The sequence below is a fragment of the Pimephales promelas genome, chromosome 24 (genome assembly GCF_988280905.1).
Source record: "Pimephales promelas chromosome 24, fPimPro1.hap1.1, whole genome shotgun sequence".
In the NCBI taxonomy this organism is placed as follows: Eukaryota; Metazoa; Chordata; class Actinopteri; order Cypriniformes; family Leuciscidae; genus Pimephales; species Pimephales promelas.
In genome coordinates this window covers 17,110,150-17,122,537 of record NC_142792.1, presented here as the reverse complement: position 1 = coordinate 17,122,537, position 12,388 = coordinate 17,110,150, and the positions used below count along the sequence as shown (strand labels likewise).

Sequence of the window (12,388 nt, the reverse complement as noted above, 5' to 3'; positions counted from 1 at the left end):
TACATAGACTGCCTAAGGGACTGGCTCTTGACGGCCCATAAAGTCATTAAAGAAAAGGTTAAAATATTCCATGTGCCTACAGCGGCTCAATTATAAGTTTATCAAGCGACGAGACTACTTTTTGTGCGAAAAAAACATAAATAACGACTTTATTCCACTATTCCATTACTTCCTTATGGGCGCATGCGCGAGAACTGAGACGAGGACGTTCTCATTCGTCTACTTCTTGTTACCGGCTGCTCACCGCTTAGGAGTTTTACCGCCCCCTACCGTATAAAATGATGATCCATATATAAGGCGCTCCGGATTATAAGGAACACTGTCGTTTTTTTAGAAGATTAAAGGCTTTTAAGTGCACCTTATAGTGCGGAAAATACGCAAATTGAAAAGCGTATGTACAGCGCGCATCTTCCTCTGCTTGTAAACAGAAAGTTTTGCACTTCCAGCTATATCAGCACATCATCTTATACGGTAGGGGGCGGTAAAACTCCTAAGCGGTGAGCAGCCGGTAACAAGAAGTAGACGAATGCGAACGTCCTCGCGCATGCGCCCATAAGGAAGTAATGGATTAGTGGAATAAAGTCGTTATTTATGTTTTTTTCGCACAAAAAGTAGTCTCGTCGCTTGATAAACTTATAATTGAGCCGCTGTAGGCACATGGAATATTTAAACCTTTTCTTTAATGACTTTATGGGCCGTCAAGAGCCAGTCCCTTAGGCATCCTATGTAGGACTGATCTAGTTCTCAGATTCAATCAAAAATATCTTTATTTGTGCTCCGAAGATGAACGAAGGTCTTACGGGGTTGGAACAGCATGGGGGTGAGTAATTAATGACTTAATTTTCATTTTTGGGTGAACTAACCCTTTAAAACAACCCTTAACGTTCATTTTCAAAACTGTGCAACTCACCGAGTGGTTGGTGGTGTTCGTTGATGATTAAAAACAAATATATCTGCGCAATATATTCTGTCAATCCGTGTTGTTGGCTATAGTGGAACTATTTATTCAGATACCTCACAACCGCGTATAAACTTCCGCTCGAAATTTGAGTCTGAAGCGTTAGCACACTCCCGACCACTTGATGGCGACAACCAGGACGCTGTACAGAATACGGTGTCTAGCGCACCGTAAAAAAAGTCCGTGAGCACAGTTGCTCTGCTCACGCTAGCCTTCTGAGAGACGGAGAACCGAGCGAAAAGACTACAACCAAATGTAAACAGACCCCTTTTCCGTTCCCGGTAGCTAGCGCAGTAATATCAACGAGCACTGAGTCCTCCAGCAGACATCGATGCGATTTAAAAAAATGACAAATAAAACACAACAGAAACGGTATTTCACTACACTACTTGTTTCGGAACATCAACGAACACCACCAACCACTCGGTGAGTTGCACAGTTTTGAAAATCAACGTTAAGGGTTGTTTTATGGACATGTTTGTGCATGCCCATAGACACCCAGTCTAAAGCTGTCACAGGCGATTCTAAAAAAGTCAAAAAGTCGAGACAGGACCCATTGTCAAAATTTCTAAGTCCACCTCTATTTCATTCAAAACAAACTACAAAATAGACTCAAGGTGTTAAATACCGGAATTATCCTTTAATAAAGTAAAAAGGTTCAATTTTGGTTTTCTGTTGGCTACATAGAAAGCAAAGCCAACAAAGCCCCCAAAAAAGCCATTAAAAGTCAAAGAAGTGCCACGTGAAGGTGGGTGTCCTGTACCTGCTCTTGGAATATCTTTGCAAGTGAGGCACAATCTGTGGACGTGATGAACTCAACCACATCAGAGACACTCCATTCCAAAGGATTCCTCTCCAACACCAGACGATCTTCCTCTTCAAAACTCTCCTTCTACATATACACACAAGCACACTTCACTTTAGCTAATATAAGTTGACTCTAGGCGTTCATTATAAATGAAAGGGATTCTGTTTAGGGAATAATTCACACAAAAGGTTCTATACTGTACCTTTGTGTTTGTGTGGTTGGCCGTCTGGTTCTGGCTGCAGGAAACCGAGCGTGTGGTTCTTCTGGGAGAGGACCTGTCGGAGGTGTCCGGATGGGTCGCCCTGCGCTGAAGAGCCGCACGGCGGGGAGGTCTTCCTCTCCTCGGGGCGTCCTGGGCAGAGGTCTCCTCACGGAGTGAGTTGGAACTGGCCTCACTGCCCCACTCCTCAAAATCCTCTTCTTCATCATCATAGTAATAATCACTATCCTATAAAGACACAGTGGAGGAACAGTGTTACGTATTTTCATATTTACATTTGCTTTTGTCATAAGGGTGTAATTTCACATAAGGGTGTGATATTTCCCCATGCAAATTCTACATCAATTTACATTAATTTGTCTTCTGTGCGAGCGAGGCTTTGTGAATTACTACACTATTGACAGTAGACCAAATTTTGGGAATGTGATCACACCTTTAATGAGGTTTGATGTGCTAAAGCATCAATTAATCGTATCTTTTTTCATGTTGGTCAGAGTTTTTATTCAAACAAGTTTTTGTTTTTTAGTTGGTTGGTGTATCACACTACAAAAAAAAAAGAAGAAGAAAAAAAGATAAATTATGATTATAAATGTTATAAAAAGTAATTTATTTTATTTCATGGTTTAGATACTTTTACTAGGGGTGTAACGATATTCGAACCGAAAAACCGCAATACAGGACTCACGATTCGAATCGTGATGTTTTCATTGCGACCCGAACACGCCCAGCCCCCTGCTGCCCCGGCCCCGCCCAGCCCGGCTCAATGGACCTCATGTCTTTTGTGTACAGTACACAACGAATTCAGCTTTTTAGCCTAACCACCATTAACACCAAATAACAAGCTCCGTGTTTTGTTGCTTTCGATAATTAAACAAGGTGTAATCTTTCAAATTCTGTGTATTTAATCACGAAATTCAAACAATAAATGGCGTTTTGGCGCTCTTTGATGTGGCGTGACAGATCGCTATAGACCTACTGGCTCCTCATTTCAAGCGGCAGCGCGGCCCGCAAGTAAACGCAATCATCTCTCCTGAAAGTATGTTGAAAGATACAGTATACTTACTGAAAAGCATCATAACTCGTGTAATGGCTTTATCAGTGTTTAAGTAGCGGAAAGACGTCAATAAAACAGCATAGCTTGTCACTGGCATTATATTTACCTCAACAGGCAAGTGATTTAGTGTCCACAACTTCCTATAAATGAACTCTTGCACTAAATAAATGCACTATATTAGCCTATATAATTATATTTTACTTAACCTGTTAATTGATAATTTAATGTATGTTTAAAATATCTCTCATGGAAATTACAACTGTGTAAATAATTATATTTCAATAACAAATTAGAGTAAAAACTGGCAAAGTTAATGTAAAAACTGTGTTCACATGTTTTCATACAATGTGTTGTGTGTTGATTATTATATCTAAAAAATAGCATCTGAATTTAGGTTAAAAGTCTAGGCTACAACCTTTAATGTAATAGTAATGTGACTATAGTTTACAGCATCAGCAGATTTTTTTTATCCTTGTGAAACGTTTAATTGTAATGGAATTAATTTAAAGACAAAGACATTTTTTTCCATTAAACCACAGTTTAAAACAAACAAACAAAAAAAAAAGAAGCAATTTTAGCTTTCTAAACCGAACCGAGACGTCAAAACCGCGGGAAAACCGTCAGTTTTGTGTATCGTTACACCATTTTTACTGAAAAAATAATTATTTAAAACAAATGATTTTTACAGTGCAATTTTTAGCTCTGCCCACAACAAATCTAATTGGTCCAAGTACCGTTTGCATACAGTCGTTAATGAAACAAAGTGTGCTGTGATTGGCTGTGATTTTGTCACATTTACTGTGTAGTGTGCAGGTGCCTCAAACATATTGTTTAAAAAGTATGCACTTGCATACTTGAGTAGGTTTCATGAGTTACAATTGAAAGTATGTGTTGTTGTCTGGGTTGAAATGGTTTGGCAGACCTGAGGTGACTCTGTGGTGTGGTATCCCACAATAGAAGAGCGCCGTTTCTTCTGGACGAAGATGGCTTTGCGTTTCTTTCGGCGTCGTGCTGGTTTGGTCATGTCACCGTCCTGGGCATTCTCTCCTAAACTTGGGCGACCAACTTTCCTCTTCTTGTAATATGCTACATCAGGGATAAACACACAATTATCGCCAGTTTGAAAGAACTACACGTAAGTCTGAGTGCATCTGCGTGTGTTTTTGGAGAAAATAATACCTTGCGCTTGTGAAACCTGTCATTTTAATTCCAAGTTGGAGAAAACATGACTTTTCATTGTTGTAGGAATAAAAGACTCACTGTATTTGGTCTTGGTCTGACTGGAGCAGTTTTCAGGGCAAGTGTCGGACACGTATGTTGGGCCAAACAGATTCTGACAACACTGGAGTCTCTCGCATACTCGACGACAAAACTCCGATACTTGATCCGCTGTTCGGACGATTCTCATGGTGGAGCGATAGCTTTTCCCTTTATATCTAGAAAAACAAGCAAATGTGTTTCACTGCAGAACTAGTTTCCACTTTCAAGAACATTATGAAAATGACATTTTACATATTCACCACACATGACTATGCTAATCAGCTGGCTTAAAAAAACTCATTATGCAAACGAAGGAAAGCTCTCTGTTCATTATGATTGCACAATTCAATTCTGTTTGTTTGCTAATATATAAGTAATATTATTGGCTGGATTTCTGCTTTATTGGGACTTTCCATAGACAAAATAATTTTTATACTGCACAAACTGTATATTCTATCCACTAATCCTAAACCTACCATAATAGAAAACGTTCTGCATTTTTACATAAAAAAACATAATTTAGGATGATTTATAAGTTGTTTTCCTTCCTTTTATTGATAGGATTAATCTGTGTATATTAAAATTACGGTAGCTTCATGGTAAAAACATGAGCTTGTGTGTGTGTGTGTGTGCGTGTGTGTGTTCATACTTGGCTTTCAGGGTTTCCTCCTGACAGTTCCACTGTGGGTCTTCCACCATCTGTAGTTCGCGGAGCACACGGCCGGGTTTATATGCTGAGTTTATTAACATTGTCAGAATCTGCAAGAAAATAACGTAACATCAGGCTGTTTATTTCATGAATCATGCTACATAAATGTATAAACAAATTCAGACACACAACCAATGGATATACTGTACACTCTAAAAAATGCTGGGTTGTTTTAACCCAATTTTGGGTCAAATATGGACAAACCCGAAATGTTGGGTTAAAAATGTAATGTAAAAATTTAACCCAACGGCTGGGTTAGTCCATATTTGACCCAAAGTTGGGTTAAAACAACCCAGCATTTTTTAGAGTGTACACTACAGCTAAAATAACCACATATGTGTACCTTCTGTAATATGAAGTAAATGCAAGTTGTCAGTGTGACAACAACTGACAATCAAAAACTACGTATTAACAGTGTTGTGTACTCGAGACTCGGTCTCGGTCTCGCACTCGAGTCCATATTTTAATGGTCTCGGTCTTGTCATGGACTCGTGTGCATTTTGACTCGGAATTGACTCTTACTCGAACATATTAGGACTCGGACTTATTCCCGAGTCCACTCGAGTCTAATTCAAAATATGTCATGATTATTACTGTATGTTAATATTTCTTTAAATTGTTTGATTGAAACGTCCAATGACTGCTGACTTTCTTGTGCGCAACTGCGCATAACTTGAGACTATAACGTACCCAGGTCAGATGAGATGTGGAGCCTCTAGCTCAACTATGTAGTGAAAATGTCTGTCTTTTCATCCATAATTCAGTTTCCATATAAGAGCCACACAGAATTCGTGTGCAGTAATGTTATGTTAAAATGTTATGTACTGTTTGAGTATGGTGCCAATTTTATTGTTACCACCAAATATTTTACATATTCTTGAATAAGGCTGGTTTGAGACCCAACCTTAGGTTATCCAACCTCTCTGGTCTCGACTCGGACTCGAATCTCTTTGGTCTCGGCCTCGACTCGGACTCGACTCTCTTTGGTCTCTTTGGTCTCGACTCGGACTCGACACTCTTTGCTCTCTGTTTTGACACAGACTCGACTCTCTTTGGTCTCAGGCTCGACACGGACTCGAATCTCTTTGGTCTCGGGCTCGACACGGACTCGACTCTCTTTGGTCTCTTTGGTCTCGGCCTCGACTCGGACTCGACTCTCTTTGGTCTCTTTGGTCTCGGACTCGACTGTCTTTGGTCTCGGCCTCGACTCGGACTCGACTCTCTTTGGTCTCTTTGGTCTCGACTCGGACTCGACACTCTTTGCTCTCTGTTTTGACACAGACTCGACTCTCTTTGGTCTCAGGCTCGACACGGACTCGAATCTCTTTGGTCTCGGGCTCGACACGGACTCGACTCTCTTTGGTCTCGACTCGGACTCGACACTCTTTGGTCTCGGTCTCGACTCGGACTCGACTCTCTTTGGTCTCGACTCGGACTCGACACTCTTTGGTCTCTGTCTCGACTCGGACTCGACTCTCTATGGTCTCGGTCTCGACCCGGACTCGACCCTCTTTGGTCTCGACTCGGACTCGACACTCTTTGGTCTCGGTCTCGACTCGGACTCGACTCTCTATGGTCTCGACTCGGACTCGACTCTCTATGGTCTCGGTCTCGACTCGGACTCGACCCTCTATTGTCTGCGTCTCGACTCGGACTCGACTCTCTTTGGTCTCGGTCTCGACTCGATCCTCTATGGTCCCGGTCTCGACTCGGACTCGACCCTCCATGGTCTTGGTCTCGACTCGGACTCAACTCTCTATGGTCTCGGTCTCGACTCGGACTCGACTCTCTATGGTCTCGACTCGGACTCGACTCTCTATGGTCTCGGTCTCGGACTCGACTCTCTTTGGTCTCGGTCTCGACTCGGACTCGACTGTCTTTGGTCTCGACTCGGACTCGATCCTCCATGGTCTCGGTCTCGGACTCGACTCTCTATGGTCTCGGTCTCGACTCGGACTCGACTCTCTATGGTCTCGGTCTCGACTCGGACTCGACTCTCTTTGGTCTCGGTCTCGACTCGGACTCGACTGTCTTTGGTCTCGACTCGGACTCGATCCTCCATGGTCTCGGTCTCGACTCGGACTCGACTCTCTATGGTCTCGGTCTCGACTCGGACTCGACTCTCTTTGGTCTCGGACTCGACTGTCTTTGGTCTCGGTCTCGACTCGGACTCGACTCTCTTTGGTCTCGGTCTCGACTCGGACTCGACTGTCTTTGGTCTCGACTCGGACTCGATCCTCCATGGTCTTGGTCTCGACTCGGACTCGACCCTCCATGGTCTTGGTCTCGACTCGGACTCAATCCTCTATTGTCTTGGTCTCTCTTTGGTCTCGGTCTCAACTTGGACTCGACCCTCTATGGTCTCGGTCTCGACTCGGACTCGACACTCTTTCAACTCGGACTCGACACTCTTTGGTCTCTGTCTCGACCCGGACTCGACTCTCTTTGGTCTCGGCCTCGACTCGGACTCGACTCTCTTTGGTCTCGGCCTCGACTCGGACTCGAGTGAGCTGGTCTCGACTACAACACTGTATATTAAATAACTAGGGCTGTCAAGTGTTTTTTTTAATCTAATTGATTACACAAAGTGGTGATTAATAAACCAAGTTTGAAATTACCCGCAAAAGATAATTTAAAGCCATTATTGTGTTAAATGAAGAAAGCATCAAACAGACATTACAAAATTTTGCTTTAGAAAGACATATTAAATTTGATTCAACATTGAATCAAGAATTTATGAATACACTTTTAGGCTTCAATAAGCGTGCGTAAATCACATCATTTTCATTTTTGGGTAAACAATACGATAATAAGAGATGCATAAGCATTCTGCTGTGGCTTTATATGTTATATTTTCGTTGACAAAAACAGACAATATCGCGTCTAAGATATATAACACAATATTAACTTCATTATTTATTGAACTGTGGTGTAAAATCAGCATCACATTCGCACTCGGGATAAAAACTAATTAATTATATTAACACGTTAACATGTACTTGTTCTTGATAACATTTTACTTGTTCTTGAGTAATTACACACTGTGTGTGTATAACATGTATGACCTTATTTTAATGAAATCACATTTTTTCTTATATTCATGTACATAAAATAAAACAAAAAAAGGTAATATTGATTAAAAATTCGCAGGGCGTCAATATCCTATATTATATGGATATGATCATACCTCTTTGAGGACTACAGCACACTTTCCAGGCCCCACAGCCTTTGGTAACTCAGCGATTCGGCCCTTGTTGAGATACGGACCAGAGAAACAGCGATGATTGATGAAGAGCTGAGAACAACAGTACTTTCCATTCACCAAACCTAAACAACACAAACACACAGTAGATTTGCGATATCAGCACAAAATCCATTTGTGAAGACAATGGTTATATGACAAATGCAATGGTCGGATGAAGTTATTAGTAGAATATGTAGTAAATATGTCAAACCTGTATCCATGGCCATGGATGGGCATGGGTTAAGAGGGGCATCAGGAGGCTGTAAGGGAGCCAACCTAAAAAAAATAAATCAATCAAACGATCACTCAACCAATCAATCAATCAATCAATCAATAAATCATCAAATTATATTATGGACAACAAAAACAACAGATTAAAACGGGAAGTAGATGAATCAAATGCATGATGTTTAGGTTAAAAGTCCTATGCTTTCTAGCAACACAAATACACACAAAGGCTCATGGGTAAAAATGTCCGCCAGAGGAGAACAACATCTACTCACTGTTTCTCAGGTTGAACAACAGCAATCTTCTTCTGAAGCGGACCTGAAAACACCATAAAAAATACAATTAAAAAAAAAAAAAAAACGACGCACAGGGCAACATAGGGAAGTTTCAAGGATTTTTCTGTGTTCTCTGAAAAGAAATACCATGAAATTCTGAGAAGTCTTGTTTGGATTACTTTCAAGATGCAGAATAATATATGCACCACATTAGGACTGGATACATGACTTATTACTTCTTTTTTAATCATAAGCAGCCAGGACAAGTGACGTACAAAAGGATGTTTTAAGGTTTTGCTTGGTTTATATTGCCATTATGTTGCACTGATCTCATCTTCGGGCATAACAATGAAACTATAGTGCATTCACACCCCACACCATGCGCACGCAGGAGACCGACAAGATCATGGGAGGAATTTACAGATATCAATGCATATCAATGTTCTAGTTTTGTGAAAGCTGACCTCCAAATTCATATGTGAAGATAGCAGATAGATATGTCATGGCATTACTGCTTAGTTAAAAGAACTCAACCATTTTGCATTAAAGTGGAGTACATTCTATATTTTTATATTTTGGATTTAGTATTATTTATTTGATTATATGGGTTTTTTTTTATTTTTGTTTTTAAAAACGTCTTTTCAAGATTGTTGCAGTGTCCATAGAAATTAGCTAAAAAGCTTTAAAAATTACAAATTTATATATGTATATATATATATATATATATATATATATATATGTATATATATGTGTGTGTGTGTGTGTGTGTGTGTATATATGTGTGTGTATATATATATACATATGTGTGTATATATGTGTGTGTATATATATATATATATATATATATATAATATAATATAAAATATAATATATTTCAGAGTCTTGCTGTGGAATATATCTATATATACAGTATATCTAACTATATATGTGTGTGTGTAAATATAATATTTGGTTATTTTTTTGACTGGGTGATGTGTGACATGACATAATAACTGTGTATGTGTGTATATATATATATTCATATTAATATTAAGTAATTTAAAAATAAATAAATCATAGATTTATGCCTTTTATAATGTTTAAATTGTTTACATTTTATCCATTGATATCGTCAAATTCCACACCATTCTTTTTGCAGCATTTAAACATTTTTCTTTTTGATGAAGTAAATGTCAGACTCAAAGCATACGTTTCCATTTCTGACACAAATGAGTCCATTAGTATGTGACACTCACGGACAATCTTTTGTACATGTGTTAATGGATAGACGTTCGCTTCACACCAGCCCACAGGGAAGATATCCATACTCTCAACATCCACTATACAATCTGGTAACGGCTTGGTCAGACCTATAGACAAAGAAAGAGAGGGGAAAAAAAATGTGTCAACTTTTCATTTTTTTGGTATTCACTGTCATGTGCTCGAAATGTCACAGGTCATGTGCTTGAAATATTTCAATTAAATAATATGAAAAGAATGCGAACATACATGCTCTATTCATTCCTACCTTCCAGTTTGAGCCAGAGAAGACGACCCTTGACCTGAGTGATACGAGCGACACAGAGTTCAGCAGGTTGATGTGGATTCACGGCTTCAAGCCACATATCCTTACAGAAGCCCTTGCTTTGATAAGCCTGATCGCACACAACGGAGAAAAAAAGAGGTCAGTGGAAAAGCCTCATGTGTCCAATTACACAAAACAATGAATCTCACAGTAACAAGGATAACAAGCAAGATGCATAACCATGAAAATTGCCTTTTAACTGGAAATGTTTTAATGAAACGCATTTATATAAGACTTATCACCATTTACATCCGATAATTTGTGCAAATGAAACAACAAACAAGCCGCGCAGTCATAGCGTTTATCTCGAATCCCAATATAATTAGTGGAATTTGGCTTTAAAATACCACTGCTGGAAGCTGATTGGTCAATACATCATTCCAATTGTCCAAACGCCCACGATACAGTAATAGCCATGATGCAAAACATTAGTTAACATGACATTAATTAACCTTAGTTTACATGTCAGGGGCTAGGAATCAATGTTGGATTAAGAGTATACTGAATGAAATATTTACAAACAACACTAAAAACGTACTTTTATTCTGGAGAGCACAATATGCACACACACACACACACACACACACGCAAATCATAAAATGAAATGAATAGTGACTATCACATTAGATATTATTGTAGATATTAGAGAGAACTAGAGAATAATGTGATTATTTTTACTAAGCATCATTAATTTCATGATTTGTATAATATATATATATATATATATATATATATATATTTATATATCGCAATTAATCGCATCCAAATAAAAATTTACATAATATATGTGTGTGTGTACTCACTGTGTATAATTATTTTATATATATAAAAACACACACATGCTTGTATATATTTAAGAAATATTTTCATGTATATACTGTATATAGATTTATATATAACTTATATATAAATACTTTATATATAAATTATATTTTTTTTCTTAAAAATACATGCATGTGTGTGTATTTTTATATATATATATATATATATATATATACCAAATAATCATACACAGTACACACATATTATGTAAACACAAACTTTTATTTTGGATGTGATTAATCGTGATTAATCGTTTGACAGTCCTTATATATATATATGTATATATGTGTGTGTGTGTGTGTGTGTATACTGTATATATATATATATATATATATTTATTTATATATTTATATATATATATATATAGTGTTTGTGTGTGTGTATTTATATCCAGAGACAATTTTTGCACTGTCAACTTAAAATGAAAACAAAAATTAAATAATTATATTTAAATAATAATATATTTATAATAATAATAATAATTAAATAAAAATACTTAAATAATTTTGCAAGTACGTATTGTCTTTAAAAAACTTACAATTCATATATTTACTTGCATATTTTACTTTTCGACCAAAAACAAAATTTATAAACTTTAGAAAGCCTCTTGCAAGGAAATCGTCATATTTTAAAACCCCTGGCATCAAAACCAATTGGAAACCACTGGGTTGGCTCTTCATTTTATTAACCTAATGCAAATATATTCCAAATATAGTGCCCAATATATTTGAACCTAACTTTGAACTTTAATAAGGAACTGGAAACACAAGAGGGGAGGGGTATTTCTCACAAAAACATGGCAATCTTATTTTGCATCTCATGCGTGTCAATGTGACCAGCGTCGCAATGGGAAAACCCGATAGCTGGGACACTTTCATCAGACTTGATCTAATTAACAAGAAATCCCCAAAGCCTCTTTCAGATAACATCACAACTGTACACGTGGTCATCTGAAGACGAGCGGAAATCGAGAGAAAGTGCCTTACGTTTGGGAAACACGCATCTGGAGCGGCTTCAGTGCCACTGTGTTTGAGATAGTCCGCCCAATTGAAGTCCTGTGACTCAAAGCCTGACAGAAAATGACACATTAAGAAAACCAAATGAGACAGATAGAGAGGTAAAGCGAGTGTGAGAGAGAGACAAATTATAAGCAAATAAGTCATATTTAATTATTTGTATAATGATAGTATATAATTAAATATAATGATAATGTTCATTTTTATATTAATATTAATATTTATTATAT

At 38.1% G+C, this 12,388-nt stretch overlaps 1 protein-coding gene and 1 long non-coding RNA gene across 3 annotated transcripts in view; one reads left to right on the top strand and one right to left on the bottom strand.

Moving 5' to 3' along the window:
• The window catches only part of LOC148965197 (uncharacterized), a 106,761-nt gene that overhangs the window by 52,133 nt on the left and 42,240 nt on the right, over positions 1–12,388 (top strand). The window contains exon 2 of the long non-coding RNA XR_016149802.1: positions 10,271–10,419. This is a non-coding gene — a long non-coding RNA (uncharacterized LOC148965197). The remainder of the gene's footprint in view (positions 1–10,270; positions 10,420–12,388) is intronic.
• Positions 1–12,388, bottom strand: part of sfmbt2 (Scm like with four mbt domains 2) — a 50,227-nt gene that overhangs the window by 2,082 nt on the left and 35,757 nt on the right. For both annotated transcript variants that reach the window (XM_039668550.2, XM_039668551.2), the window contains 11 exons: positions 12,129–12,211; positions 10,264–10,390; positions 9,992–10,105; positions 8,757–8,799; positions 8,465–8,529; positions 8,197–8,336; positions 4,950–5,059; positions 4,301–4,476; positions 3,963–4,126; positions 1,969–2,214; positions 1,722–1,850 (listed from right to left, as the gene is read on the bottom strand). In XM_039668550.2, coding sequence (XP_039524484.2) covers positions 1,722–1,850; positions 1,969–2,214; positions 3,963–4,126; positions 4,301–4,476; positions 4,950–5,059; positions 8,197–8,336; positions 8,465–8,529; positions 8,757–8,799; positions 9,992–10,105; positions 10,264–10,390; positions 12,129–12,211 — 1,397 coding nt within the window. The remainder of the gene's footprint in view (positions 1–1,721; positions 1,851–1,968; positions 2,215–3,962; positions 4,127–4,300; positions 4,477–4,949; positions 5,060–8,196; positions 8,337–8,464; positions 8,530–8,756; positions 8,800–9,991; positions 10,106–10,263; positions 10,391–12,128; positions 12,212–12,388) is intronic.